This window comes from Etheostoma spectabile, unplaced genomic scaffold, assembly GCF_008692095.1.
Source record: "Etheostoma spectabile isolate EspeVRDwgs_2016 unplaced genomic scaffold, UIUC_Espe_1.0 scaffold00001166, whole genome shotgun sequence".
Classification (NCBI taxonomy): Eukaryota; Metazoa; Chordata; class Actinopteri; order Perciformes; family Percidae; genus Etheostoma; species Etheostoma spectabile.
In genome coordinates, this window is record NW_022602697.1 from 21,711 (window position 1) to 37,026 (window position 15,316).

Genomic DNA, 15,316 nt, shown 5'->3' on the forward strand with positions numbered 1-15,316 from the left:
GTTTGCATATCGCAGCTTGACTACAAACATGGCATATCACCGAAAAACAGTAAGCTAACTTGTCTGCGTTAGTTTGCCCTGTCTGTTTTATATGAACATATCAGAATTGGCATATTTCATAGTCTAATAATCGTTTTATAACTACCGGTGTACCCACCCGCAACAACGGTAGCGTTCCCCAGACACACCCACACCACGCTGGATGTTAAGCCTCTATAAACCAAACGCAAAAATAATATCACGGAAGGAAATTGTCGACTTTATTGCTCAGTATATGAGGCCCATTGCTGTTGTGGAGGGCTGAGGTTTTAAGAACTAATATACAGCGCCAGCACGAGTAATTGTAAAAGCTTTAAACTAATAGTCTATTCGTGTCTCCGTGTTCAACAGCTCCGTGCGAGGACACAGAGCGCTGATGCTGCGCTGTCAGAGCCGACAGTAGAGTGTCATTTTAGTGCAAAATAATTAGGTCAAAAATGATTTAATATACTGCAAATAGCCTTCAAGGACAAGTACTGCGGGACAGTTATTCAATCTTGCATTTTTTTCCGCCCCTCCGCACCCTCCCCCAGTTGATTTTTAGTCGAAGATTTCACAACTTCAGTCGACCAAGATTTTCTTTGGTTGATTACAGCCCTACTAGTCATGCTGCCTACCAGTGACAGCAAACCTCTGTTAAAATGGCAGGGACCCTTTGAGTTGGAGAAGCAACTTGGACCAACCACCTACCAAGTTTCTACTGCAAGCCGACCATGTTCCAGCAGGGTGCTGCATGTGAACCTCCTAAAAAAATTGTCTGAAAGACCTGAGAGGAAGGCAGAGGTATTGCTGATCAGAGTTGTGGAGGAGGAAGAGGTGTTAGATGACCAGTATCTGCCCTCAGCAGTCCCAGCGGAACCTGACCTGGACCATCTGCCAGCTGATCAACAAAATTAGGTGAAAGCTTTATGTAATTGTAAAATATTCCAAGAGCACCCAGGTTGCACAAACATGGTGGAGCATGATATTGTGTTAAAGGAGGAGGCACCAGTTAAACGAATGAGTTACAGGATCCCAGAGCGCCTCCTGGACCATATTTGATCAGCTGGGGAGAACGACACAGCTTAGCCACCATCGTGAATGGTTTCACTGCTGCTTCACTCAGCTAAATGCAAGAGGGGAAACCTTGTTGGTCTTCAACTGGCTGATTCAAGTCATCCAGCAGAGTTTTCTGGGCCAATCAGTGGAATTGCTAGAGAAAAAGTACACATGGCAGTACTCTGGTAAGACCAAATGATGTTTAACCGTGTGTCCAGCTAATTTAAATAGCTCACGTTACTGTATTGTGTGATTTAACTTGATTTATTATTATTTCCGGCGTTTTCATTTGCCAGGTGCAAATTTTTCACCAAACCATGTTCCTTCCCGAGACTATTTAGCAGAGCCACCATCTCTGTGTTGTTTTTTCCTATCCCAGAATGCATCTGTGGTGTAGCCAGACCTTACTCCACATGGCTGTAGAGATGGAGCTGAAAAATGCAAGACTTCTGTTTTAGAAACTTGAAAAGTTATCAATAATAGGACAAAGGAAAGGAAGCAAGGGTAGAAAATGACAGAAGAGAGATTGGTTAGAGAGACAGTGAGAAAGGCAGGGTGACAGAGAGAGTGATGAAGATGATGGTGAGATCTGCAGAGTCAGGGAGGAGGGGCATCAGAGTCAAACAAGGACTGAGAAAGAGGAGGGGATGAAGAGAATGAGAGAGAAATAAATCAGTTACATGACTCAGGTTTGTTCAGAAAGCTGCCAGAGCTGCAGCTATCTGCAGACCTCTGCAGATGGAGGTTGAGGACGGAGCCGAGCTCTGCTTTCCACAGTTCCCAAACATCTCCTGCAGGAAGCCCTCGTCTCCTTGGCCCCAAACACTGCTCATTTACATTGTGTGCTACTCCATCGCTCTAACCACTGTGACTCTCAACCTGCTCATCATCATCTCAATCTCCCACTTCAGGCAGATATTAACTTCTTTGCTTCTCTTTACAGGATTTCTAACTTTAAAACGTAAACAGCTGCTGTAATTTTAATAGAATTGTCTGTGAGTTAGTTCTGAATGATGTTGTTCCAAATGACTTTGATGTCAGAGACTGTTGTTCATGTTTACTCTCTTACCAATATTACTCATTGCTTTATGACCACCGTGACCTCAACCAAGTCATATTAACTGTCTACTTCTACTGATGTGGTGGATTGAAAAAAAAATATATGGATTTTAAATTTTTAATTTTGAGAACTGGTTTGGGTTTTTCTGTCAGTGTTGTTGGTTTAATGATACTTTTGTCTTTCTCTCCAGGCAGCTCCACACCCCTACCAACATCCTCCTCCGCTCTCTGGCTGTCTCAGACTTTCTAGTGGGCCTCGTGCTGATGCCTGTAGAAGTTCTCCGACAAACATCCTGCTGGTTTCTTGGTGACTTTGTGTGTTTTCTTTATAATTATCTTTCAATCATCATTACTGTATCCTCAATAGGTGACATAGTGCTCATATCAGCTGACCGTTATGTGGCTATTTGTGACCCTCTGCATTACACCACCAGAATCACCATGAACAGAGTTAAACTCAGTGTTTGTCTGTGTTGGCTCTATTCTGCTTCCTACAGCTTTTTCTTTGTGAAGGATGACCTGACTAAACCAGGGAGGTATAATTCCTGCTACGGAGAATGTTTGTTGATCATTGACTATTTCACAGGACTAATAGATCTTATTTTGTCCTTTATTGTTCCAGTTACTGTCATCGTAACTCTATATCTGAGAGTATTTGCCGTGGCTGTATCTCAGGCCCGTGCCATGCGCTCTCACATTACAGCTGTCACACTCCAGCTGTCAGGGACTCCAAAGGCAAAGAAATCAGAGCTGAAAGCAGCCAGGACTCTTGGTGTTCTGATAGTTGTGTTTCTAATATGTTACTGTCCATTTTACTGTGTTTCTCTTGCAGGTGACAGCTTGGTCAATGCTTCATTTGAAACCTATGTTCTTGTTGTGTTCTATTCTAACTCTGGTCTAAACCCTGTGATCTATGCCTTATTTTACCCTTGGTTTAGAAAAGCAGTTAAACTCATAGTTACTATCCAGATACTGCGGCCTGGCTCCCGTGAGAACAATATGATGTAGAGAGGCTGTGGAGGGACTGAGATCAGACTCGGTCTAAATACCGTATTAAATGCTTTTCAATGACTGAAATATCAAATACAGAAAGTGAAGATATATTTTCCTGTCTTTAAGTCTAAATTGTGTATGATCAACAATTGAAAAGCCTGTTCTTCAGCTTTATCTTGTTGTGTATTGCATCTCTCTGATGCTGCTGCATTTAAAGAAAGAGTCATAAGCACCATATACTGTTTCTAGGTAATCATTAGTGACTTGAAACATTTCAACCCAACACAACAAAAGCGCTATGAAAGCTTTGTATTTATGTCTCTATATTTCATCAAAGCATCATCTCTGTGATTTATGTCGATTTTGTAGCAAACAGAAATCCCAGGCCTGCTCGGCCTCTGTTTCACTGATAAAAAAGAACAGCCACACTTTCCCATCAAGTATAGAAAAACATCAGCTGTGAACTGTAATTGTGTTTCACATAAAACTGTCAGTACAAAGAGATCTTGTTGTTTTATGAAGTTGTTGAAATCATTTCAATTTAGTGTTATTCATATGTGATCCCTGGTTAACACACAGTATATTGTCTTTGATATAATCATGTAAAACACTATGAAGTCCTGTTGTGAGAAACAAAATAATAGATTATTTAAAAAGACAGGATAATCTACAGTTCATCTAATCATTGGAGTCCCGTTTCCAGAGAAACATGTAATCATAGAACAGAGAAAGTTCAAGTTCAACAAATTATGTAAAGAGTAATGGATTGCAATTTTTAATCAGTTTTATTAGAAAATCATCAGAATTGTCATTTATTTAATGTTACACAGCAAAGAGATTTATTGTAAAGTGGAATATGATAATAAACAGACATATTCAGAATGTAATATTGTGTCTTTTTATCGATTTTTCACACTGATGTGAAATGACAAGAGACATTAATGACATGTTGAAAAGGGGGAAACCAACCCTAGTGTGATTCAACCAAACTAAATGAGGCAGGTGTTAAAGCCTGAGTCCTTTTTTTGGTGGTCAACGTTTAGGTCCACTTGGATGACAGATGCCTGCAGAAACCCACTTATCATAGCAGCCTGTGCTACGCAACAATTAATGTTCAGCTACATTACCTGCAAATTAACTGCCCCAGTAATATCTCTCTGCTGACTTGCCAGAAGATGGAGCTGTTGACTTGTATTTCTCAGGATAGAAATGAAGTAAAGCAGTGATGATAAGATGAATAGTGGTGTAGTCAAGTCAACCTTTGTCAAGTCCAAGAACAGAACTAGTAAAGACCAAGTCCAAATGAAAGACAGAGTAGAATCTTCTTCAAGACCACTTAGTTACTTGCTCATAATGTATGTCATGCAAGAGACGCTATATCTTTTATTTTAAGATAGTCACTTTGCATTATTTTTTGTAATGATCCAAAAGCACGTACAGTGTAACAACACTCTAGGATAAAATTAGGCTATAGACATGTGTCACAGGGGTCCCTAAAAAAATACAAATGTTCCCATTCTTGAACTTATCACGTGTCTTGAAGAATCCACAGTAAAAAGTGCTCAGTGACATTGTATCTATGTCAAAAATCAAAACAAGTTTTGCTGCTAAGCCCCTAATAATACAGGCAAAAACAATAGGGTCCACGCAGCTTGGCGGCTCGTCCCATATTTATCATCAAGGGATTTATTGGAAATTTCCTCGGGTACTTAAGGTATATCAAATGTGGCCAATGACACTCATCCCAGAGCTGAGAAATATAGTAAACCCAAAAGTAAATGAAAGAGCAAGACACTCCAATTGGGTTGTTGAGTTATGTTATACTGTTGTTGCAGCTAACGTTGTATTCGGAAGAAATAAGTTGGCGGTGGAGATGAATCATCTTTAGCCGTTCTTGGCATATTTATTTAGCTTCGGACACATATGTCTCACGGTCAGAAGGCTTCTCTCTCTGCGCTACGGCATAACAACTGGGACAAACAATGAAGCAAACGCGCCCTCTATAGTTTACACAATAGCGCTCCCTTGTGGTAAACATTTACACAATATGGAACAGTACAGCATCATATTACCTAATATACAACTGAGGACATAATGAACATATTTTAACACCCCCACTTGTACTCAGGTTGCCATATTTTAAACAAAAACAAACAGAATGAATGTGGATCTGTCACACACATATCAATTTCCAAAAAGTGCATGTGCAAACCTCTTTAGTTTCAACTTACTTACAGGTTTGGTCATTACATCAGCAATCATATTATCAGTAGAACAATACATCAAAGTAACTCTTCCCTCATTCACAGTAGACCTGATAAACTGATACTTTATGTCTATGTGTTTACACCTCCGTCTGTTTACAGGGTTTTTGGCAAGAGCGATTGTTCCCTGATTGTCCTCGTGTACTAGAGTTTGTGTGTACTTGTAGTTATCTATACCTCCAAGTAACTGCTCTAGGTATAGACACTCCTGTACGGTTGAGGACAGGGCCATGTATTCTGCCTCGCATGTGGATAGCGCAACGGTAGGTTGCTTTTTAGTCTTCCACGAGATCAGGGAGCTGTTCTGACTAAGCCTCACACAGTACCCTGTGGTACTGCGTCTGTCACTGGTATCAGCCGCCCAGTCGGCATCACTGTAGGCTTGTATACCTAGGTTCTCACTGTCGTTTCTCCTAAAACTTAACCCTTTCTCTGCGGTGCCTTTAAGATACCTTAGTACGTGCTTCACAGTGACCCACTGCTCCTCTGTAGGCTCAGCAAAATACTGTGATAACCTACTCACAATAAAACTTAAATCTGGTCTGATACAAGTAGTCAGATATATAAGACTTCCTACAGCCTCCCTGTACATTCTGACATCTTCCATCTTTACAGCATCTTCAGTATACTCTAGCTTTTGCTCACAGGGTGTTTCCCTGGTTCTGCAATCTTGCATGTTAAAACGCTGCAATATCTTGTTAGTGTACCTTTCCTGTGACATCTTTATACACCCATCTGACTGACTGAAATCAATACCCAGAAAATGTTTGAGTTTACCCAAATCTTTCATTTTAAACTTTTCTGCAAGCATCTCTTTCACATTTTTCAGTCTCTCTTCATTGCTTGCTGCAATGATCAAGTCATCGACCCATATGATTAGGATCACCTTCCCTTCTTTTGACTCTTTGCATAAACACAATGGTCAGCTGGATTCTGTGTGAACCCATCCCCTGTTAAACAATTGTGTAAAACTCTATTCCAGTTTCGCCCGGATTGTTTAAGACCATAAAGTGATTTCTCTAGCTTATAAACTATGCCATCTTTCTCTTGGTAACCCTCTGGTGGATCGATGTAGATCTCATAGTCTAAAGGAGCGTGTAAGTATGCTGTTTTAACGTCCATTTGCTGCAGGAGTAAATTCTCCTGTGCTGCTTTCTGTAGCACCACCCTTACACTGGTCAGGTCTGCTGTGGGTGAAAATGTTTCCCCATAGTCTCTTCCCATTCTCTGGCTGTAACCCTTGGCCACAAACGTGCTTTGTATTTGTCTTTTCCATCTACATCAGTCTTGATGGAATAAACCCATCTACCCCCCACTGTTTTCTTGCCTATTGGCAGTGCTGTTGGGGTAAAGGTCTTGTTCTCATTTAAGGACTGGATTTCCTCATCCATGGCTTTAACCCATTCTTTTGAGTTAGCTGACCCCATTGCTCCACCAAATGTCTGTGGGATGCCACACCCTGCTCTGCAGCAGTAGTCTACCGTGATATTGACCCCATCACTAGTACTGTCTTCAGTTATGAAGTCATCTAGGTAACTTGGTGTTCTTCTTTCTCTAGTTGGATACCTTCTACTTTCAGGTTCACCACTCGTCACACTCTGTGATCATGGTCTCTAGACCTCGTTATTGCATCTGGACTATCACTTTGGGCACTTCTACTCAGTACACTTGGTTCTAAAGCACTTTCTGTACTTCCACTGACCCCCTGTGTGACCTCACTAGTCTTGGTTCTCACACTGTCATAGCCATCGCCTGGATCTGGCCCACCTGTCTGTGTCTGTTTTTCCTCAGCTGTCTTGCTTACAAACTTCACTAGCCTGTGTTTTTGTACTCTGTTTGTATCTGGATGATACACCAAATACGCCGGGCTGTTCTTATCGTAACCTACAAAACGCCCCATGTCACATCTGGAATCAAGTTTTCCCTTGTCCTGTTTGTACATGTAGCATACAGACCCAAACTTTGCATTTTAGATACATTAGGCTTCTTGTCTGTCAGCATCTCATAAGGAGTCAGCCCTGTACGCCTGTTAAAGCACCTGTTGCGTACCATTGCTGATGTTTGTACTGCGTATTGCCATAGCTGCTTTGGTAGGGCACTTTCAACTATCATGCACCTGTCCATCTCAAAAAGAGTACGCCAACCCCTCTCTGCAGTTCCGTTCTGGTGTGGGGAATACGGAGCTGACGTTTCATTTCTGATCTTGTTTTTCCTCAACAGTGCTTGGAAATCACCACACGTAAACTCTGTTCCGTTGTTGGACCTGATGCATCTCACTTTCCCATAAGGGGATACATCTGCTAGGAACTTTTCCGTAGCCTGTACTGTGTCACTTTTCTTCTTTAGAAAATATACAAACACTGCGCTTGAGTAATCGTCAGTAAATGACTGCACATATTTGTAACCATCTATTGACTCTGGAGCTACAGGACCTGCAAGATCTGTGTGTACCATCTGTAAGGGAGCCTTTGCTCTGGTATCAGGGTCCCTATTTCTGGTTTGGGCAAACTTTCCCTGAATACACACCTCACACTCTTGTTCGGGTTTACCTGTTTTGCCCTTGATCTGCATACCTTCAACAACATTTTGTAACTTAAGAACATCGTCATAGTTACAGTGGCCTAATATCTCATGCCATGTCTGTATGTCGTGACATGCATTACACTTATCATTAGACGTAGCTTCAGTATGCAAATAATACAACCTGCCATATACATGAATGTTAAATCTGGTACCGTCTCTGGTTATCAGGGCGTCTTTATCTTCTTTAAAGACAACCGTAGACCCACTCATAGTTGCTGCCTTCACTGAGAAGATGCTTTGGGGGTACGACGGTACAAACAAAGCGTCTCTCAGCGTTGCCTTGCGTCGCTGTCCCCCGCTGTCGATAAGGTAAACCTCAGCATTTCCCCTCCGCTGAGTGATCCCGCTGCACCAGGTGCCGTCTGCCAGCTCGACACTGTGCGTTTCTGGACTGAACGTGCAGTCGAAGCTCTTGAACATGGTTATGTCCGTGATTATGTGGGAGGTAGCCCGTGTCCACCATCAGACCCCTCTCCTGGATGCTGCGCTTCCGCTGGGTACTGGTCCCTCCGTCTCTCATCTTGAACACATAGTCCTCGTCGGCATCTTCTGAGACTTTACTCGCACCATCATTTTTGCCCTTAGTGTCCTTCTCCTTACGCCTACACGTGGCGTCTTTATGTGTGTCACTTCTGCAAAGACTACACCATGTCTTCTGTCGGCATCCCTTTGCTCGGTGGCCTTTGGTGCCGCACTTGAAGCACACCATCTCTGTGTCGTCTCTGTTCCAGCCACGTGCGCTCGTCTTGGTGGGCCGCCGTCCGGTTTTTCCTTGAAACGTCATCACACTGTCGCTTGACTCAGCTCCTTTTATCTTCTCTGTCTCTTCAAAACTGCGTAGTTTAGTCTTGAATTCTGCAAACGTGGTTTTATCGTCTGTATGTGCCATATGTATTGCAAATGGCTTAAAAGTCTCCGGCAATCCCTTTAAGACCATAGCCACTAGCAGGCCGTCTCCTAACGTTTCACCTGCGTTCCGCAGCGCTGTTATGGCGGTTTCTGCTCTGATGATATAATCCATCACACTTTCATCATTTGCCTTTTGAAGCGACGTTAACGTGGTGTATAAGTTGATTATACGGGGCTTTCCTCTCCCTGCATAATACTCTCTCAATATTTCTAGAGCTTTTCTTCCGTTGTTGGGCGCATCCCTCATAACTAATGAGAGGTTTTTGTCATCTAACAGTAAAATCAACTCTGCATATGCGTCAGCGTTTTTCTTAGCATCTGCTGCTATCTCGGCTTCTGACTTCGGTTCTTCCAGCACAGTGTTCTTTAGCCCTGCTAAATGAAAATGTCCCAACATTTTGGTCTCCCAAAGCTCATACTTAGTCTCATCTCCGTCGAACGTCAGTCGAGGCAACCTGCATGTCCTGCGTTGTTCCGCCATGTTAGCTTGCTCTTTTCTTAGCTAGCTAGCAGTCCGTTAGCACGCGGTCCGTTGCGACTTTCTAAACTGAACTGTCAAACTCATCTTCCGAACAACTCCTGGGCCCATAACCTGTTGAGTTATGTTATACTGTTGTTGCAGCTAACGTTGTATTCGGAAGAAATAAGTTGGCGGTGGAGATGAATCATCTTTAGCCGTTCTTGGCATATTTATTTAGCTTCGGACACATCAATCTCACGGTCAGAAGGCTTCTCTCTCTGCGCTACGGCATAACAACTGGGACAAACAATGAAGCAAACGCGCCCTCTATAGCTTACACAATAGCGCTCCCTTGTGGTAAACATTTACACAATATGGAACAGTACAGCATCATATTACCTAATATACAACTGACGACATAATGAACATATTTTAACATGGGTTATTGACTGCTACCATGGAAACTGTTTTTTTCACTTCATCAAAAATGTATGTATTGTATTGTATAATGTAGTTTAATTAGCAAAATTGTGATAAGATACAGTAATCTCTATTCCTCTCTCTCTGAGGAGGACTAGGCTCTCCTTTTAGTCACCTGCATGCCACCAACAAACATTTGGTGTAGCTGTATTGTTGTCTGGATGGAAACAGTAGACGTTCACAGTTGTAGGGCTCAAACTTGCTGTGAAGTGACAGAAACAGGTTGAGAAGAAAAAAAGGTGTGGTAATTTGACATCACCTGGCAACTATTGGGGAGTTGTGACCCTGGGAGGAAACCGGGAGAGGGCAATGGAAATCAGGAGTCACCTGGGAAAATGGGGAATGTTGGAGAGTAGGAGTGCAGAAGTAGATGAAGTAGTGGGCACAAAAACTAGTGTTGGTATGATATGTATCAGCTCTGGAGCTCTCAATATATCAGATTTGTGAGAAATCAATCCTGTGTTTTTTTACGTGACAACTGTGTTCTAAGGGTTCAAACCCTGAAGGGGGGTTGAGTTTGTCCCAGGTTAAAGATTATTCATAAAAGAACATGGTCAACATGATGCAGAACACTTTGCAAAGAGCTTAGCAAGTAATTGACCATAAGTCTAACTCTTGCAGCTATACTTCCTCCTTCTTTATCCAGTAATTAAACAGAAATCTATCAGAACAAATGTATGTACTGAACAGTAGAAACACAAGGCGCAATGGCGAACTGACACCAGACAAAGGGGAGAACTCAGACTAAATACACGAGGCAACAAGGCTGTAACATCGACAGGTGACCTGATGAAAAGCTGGAACTCATCAGGCTGAGTAGACAATCACAAAGGCTGGAAAAAAGACAAGGAAGGAAGCCAAACAAGACATCAAAAAAGAAATGGTAGTTCTAGTAGGCCAAGCCAAGTTCTCAGTCCCAACTCAGTAAATACGGACGTCGGGCAGTGCCCCTCAGCATCCACTACGATGCAAAAAGCACCACTGAGCACGTATGGAACGCACCGGGCAGAGCAGCAGAGCAGCATCTCCACAGCGCTTTAAGAGGACGTAGTACAAAGAGCAACAGCGGTAGCGAGTAGTATGAAAAGCCACCATTCTGTGTAGGAGGTAGGTTGGGTGTTGGATGGGTCAAACAACACAGGACTTTCACCCTGGAGACCGGGGTTTGTGTCACGTTCTTGTAATAAACAAATACTTGTTTTCTGAACAAGTGTGTTTCCATGGTTGTGTTTTGAAGTTAATTTAGATAAAAGTATGCAATGCAGGACTCGGTCGAGACCAGCTAGAATATTTGGCAAGACCAATGGCCAAGTCTTAGATAAGTCCAGACTCTACAGCAGTGCAAGGTGTGTGATTAATAAGATGGTGGTAAACGTTCACCCACATCCCAAGAGTTACTACTTCCAGTGCTGCACAAATGGTGACACTTAAATGTGGGGCTGACATTTTCCATGCAACAGTTATTGTTCAGTGTAGAGCTTCATTTTCTGCAAACTTAAACTTCCAGTTCTTCATGAAATGCTCTGCTGACTTGCCAGAAGATAGAGCTGTTGACTTGTATTTTGCAGGATAGAAATGAAGTAAAGCAGTTGTGATGACAAGGTGATATATGAAAACCTTTGTTAAGTCCAAGACCAGGACTAGACAAGACAAAGGCCAAATGAAAGACAGAAAAATAGAATCTTCTTCAAGACCACTTAGTTGCTTGTTCATAATATGTTATGCAAGAGACACTTTTATTTTAATGTAAGCACTTTTCATTGTTTTTTTGTAATGATTGAAATGAAAGTGCAATGAAACAACACTGTAGGATCAAATTAGGCTTCATCCAGTCACAGGTGTCCCTAAAAACACAGGTGTCCCTAAAAATACAAGTATACCCATTCTTGAACTCCTCACGTCTCATAAAGAATCCACAGCTAGAGCTCTGTTGCGCTGTTTTTTTTAACCAATTTTAAATATTCTAGTTTCTTCAAATTAACCATCTTTTGCTCTGGTTACTGCTTTGCACACGCTTGGCATTCTCTTGATGAGCTTCAAGAGGTAGTCACCTAAAATGGTTTCCCAACAGTCTTGAAGGAGTTCCAGGGATGCTTAGCACTTGGCCCCTTTGCTTTCACTCTGCAGTCCAGCTCACCCCAAACCATCTTGATTGGGTTCAGGTCCGGTGACTGTGGAGGCGCAGCACTCTCCTTCTTAGTCAAATAGACCTTACACAGCCTGGAGGTGTGTTTGGGGTCATTGTTCTGTTGAAAAATGAATGATGGTCCAACTAAAAGCAAACCGGATGTGATGTTCCATGTCGCTGCAGGATGTTGTGGTAGCCATGCTGGTTTAGTATACCCTAGATTTGTGTCACCAGCAAAGCACCCCCACACCATCACACCTCCTCCTCCAGGCTTCACTGTGGGAACCAGGCATGTAGAATCCATCCGGTCACCTTTTCTCCGTCGCACAAAGACACAGCGGTTGGAACCAAAGATCTCAAACTTGGACTCATCAGACCAAAGCAGAGATTTTCACTGGTCTTATGTCCATTCATTGTGTTTCTTGGCACAAACAAATCTCTTCTGCTTGTTGGCTCTCCTTAGCAGTGGTTTCCTCGTGGCTATTTGACCATGAAAGCCTGATTCACGCAGTCTCCTCTTAACAGTTGTTCTTGAGATGTGTCTGCTGCTAGAACTCTGTGTGGTATTTATCTGGTCTCTAATCTGAGTTGCTGTTAACTTGCAATTTCTGAGGCTGGTGACTCAGAGGAACTTATCCTCAGCCGCACAGGTGACTCTTGGTCTTCTTCCTGGTGTGGTCCTCATGTGAGCCAGTTTCGTTGTAGCGGTTGATGTTTTTTGCGAAGTGCACTTGGGGACTGTTGGAATTTAAAATGTTATATGTGCTTAAACATTGTGTGTGATTTGCATTATCATTAAAGCTAAAAAAGGTAAAGCATTATTTCAACATAAATGAAAACATGTTGGTCATGCAGTAAGTTTGTTGTTATAAGTATATAGTTTGTTGTTTGTTTGTTACATAAGTTGTTTTGCAATACTTCTGCTTTATAATATAAGATGTTCTGGTACATTTTGTTATAACCCAGCTCTCCTAAATGTGTCAGAAGTAGAGTAAATAGTACTGGGGGTCCGAGAGCCGATGAGTCAGACAAATTTGGGGGAGAGCCGTGTTAGGTTGACTCTGTTTTTGTCTCTAGGATATCCTATGTAATAAAATGGATTCACACATCCACATCTGAGATTTTGATACTAATTGAATGAACCCTGAGAATGGAGCAGGATTTAGCTCCAACAGGACACATTCAAAGTTTTAGCAATTTTCCAGACTGACTGACCGTCATTTCCTAAAGTAATGATGGCCACTTGTTTCTCTTTACTTAGCTGATTGGTTCTTGCTATAATATGAATTCTAACAATTGTCCAATAGGGCTGTCGGCTGTGTATCAACCTGACTTCTAAGCAACACAACTGATGGTCCCAACTCCATTAATAAGGTAAGAATTCCACTAATTAACCCAGACAAGGCCCACCTGTGAAGTGAAAACCATTTCAGGTGACTACCTCATGAAGCTCAATGAGAGAACACCAAGGGTTTCAGCACTATCAAAAAAGCAAAGGGTGGCTACTTTGAAGAAACTAGAATATAAGACATGTTTCAGTTATTTGACACTTTTTTGTGTGTGTTATTCTTATATGTGTTCATTCATAGTTTTGATTCCTTCAGTAAGAATCTACAATGTAAATAGTCATAAAATAAAGGAACGCATTGAATGAGAAGGTGTGTCCAAACATTTGGCCTGTGCATATTTTGCGTCCTCTGGCCGCTGTGTCAACTTGCACTTCAGCTCCTCAATCACATTGTTCTTTTTCAGAAGTTGTCCACCCAGGTGCTGCCTCTGCTGGTTGTACATCCGTTTTAGATTGGAATTCACATTTCAGATTTTTAACATTCATAATCTCCATGTCTGGCCATAGTGTGCTTATTTGGAGTTTAGTTTTCAGTTCACTGCAATTGTTGAGTTCACTTTCCAGGTTTTCTATGAGCTTACTCTACTTCTCTGCCTCTTTTGATTTTCGGAATGCACTACTAGGGTGTTATTTTCTTGCTGCACAATCTCCACATTGTTTTTCAGGTTCTCATAAAAACAGTCTAGTCCTTGTCAACATCACTATCTCCTTTGAAAATAGATGCATTTCTTTCTTATAGATGTCATTTAGTTTTCTGTATCTTTTAAGTTAATTCAGTTGTCTCTCACATTGTTCTCGTACTGTCTCTAAAAGGCTTCAGCTTTTGTACTTCTTCTTTGCAACGTTTTGCATATGATCTCAATTATTTAACTCCTGTTATCAAATAATATCTGTGTCCTTGTTTCTGTTTTTCAATTTTTTTAAGGGCATGTTATTCCCTGTCAACTCTAGGACCTGATGACGCAATTTCTGCACACGCAAGATCAGTTCTTTTTTCTCCGTCTGTGTGTTGATTAACTTCTCTATCTCCTTCTCCTTCTTCTCCTGAACGTCTTCTCCACAGAAAAATTGTTCTGATATTCCTGAGACTCCTTTGTGAGAAGCGCAATGAATTATTATGCTCTGAATTATTCTTCTCATTAGCCCTGCTGGTCTTTTTGTCACAAAGTTCAGTTTTGACATTGTGTAGGATTTTCCTTAACTTCTCTAGATGCCTGTCCCAGTGAGCAATTTTCTTTTTTAGTATAGTAACCTCACCCTGTTCTTTTTTAAAGGCAATATCTGCTGAAACTAGTTTGGTGAGCCTTTTTTTCTGCTCTGTGTTTTGGTCCATTAGCCGTTGCTCGTTAAGTTTTGCCCTGCCAAGTCCAGTCTTTAGTTTTTCTATTTTCATAGCTTTAATGTCAGTGTTTTCTTTCAGCTTCATTGTGTTTGTCGGTTTCATATATTCAATGGGTAGTATAATAGTCTTTCCCCGTTATTCTCTGTGTGACTGGAATTGCATTAATAATCAACAGATACATGGTTGCGCGTTACCTCCTGTCAGCTGTCTTTTCATGCACTGCAACCCATGGAATCTAAATTTAAGGTAATTAAAGCTTTTAATTGTATTTCCTGTAACAAGGAAATAAACTAGGACACATTCAGAATGTTTAAGTGAAAAAATGTGAAATGATCTCAAAATATCTCAAAGCTACTCCTACAATAAAAGGTTGGAGGTACTCCAAGATTAAACTGAAAAACTGAAATGGATTCTATGACACTGGAGACTGACACAAGTCTGCTTCAGAGCTCTGTGTTTTTGAGTGTGACCCATGGACTGGAAACGTCACGTCACAGGAACTTCAAACTAAATCATTAATTGTACAATTCATCATGCCCAGTGGTGTGAACCACGTGGTACAGTCAGTGACTGTCAGTAAGAGGCTAGGCACTGAGTTATGAAAGCCAGATTACCTAATTTATTGTTTAGGCTCATACTCAATCAAAACAGTAGCCTACGAGCGCGGCACACC

At 41.7% G+C, this 15,316-nt stretch overlaps 1 protein-coding gene across 1 annotated transcript; it reads left to right on the top strand.

Annotated features, from left to right (window-relative positions):
* Window positions 1-1,695: 1,695 nt before the first annotated feature.
* Window positions 1,696-3,144, top strand: LOC116674844 (trace amine-associated receptor 13c-like). Its single transcript, XM_032507065.1, has 2 exons — window positions 1,696-1,988; window positions 2,328-3,144. Exons 1-2 carry the CDS (start codon window positions 1,816-1,818, stop codon window positions 3,142-3,144), a joined length of 990 nt encoding a protein of 329 aa, XP_032362956.1. The 5' UTR covers window positions 1,696-1,815.
* The last annotated feature ends 12,172 nt before the right edge of the window (window positions 3,145-15,316 follow it).

Bases quoted from the DNA above. Each gene is read 5' to 3' on its own strand.
- LOC116674844 (XM_032507065.1), top strand. From the start codon at position 1,816: ATGGAGGTTGAGGACGGAGCCGAGCTCTGCTTTCCACAGTTCCCAAAC. The intron at 1,989-2,327 runs GCAGATATTAAC...CTTTCTCTCCAG, and splicing joins ATCTCAATCTCCCACTTCAG to GCAGCTCCACACCCCTACCA.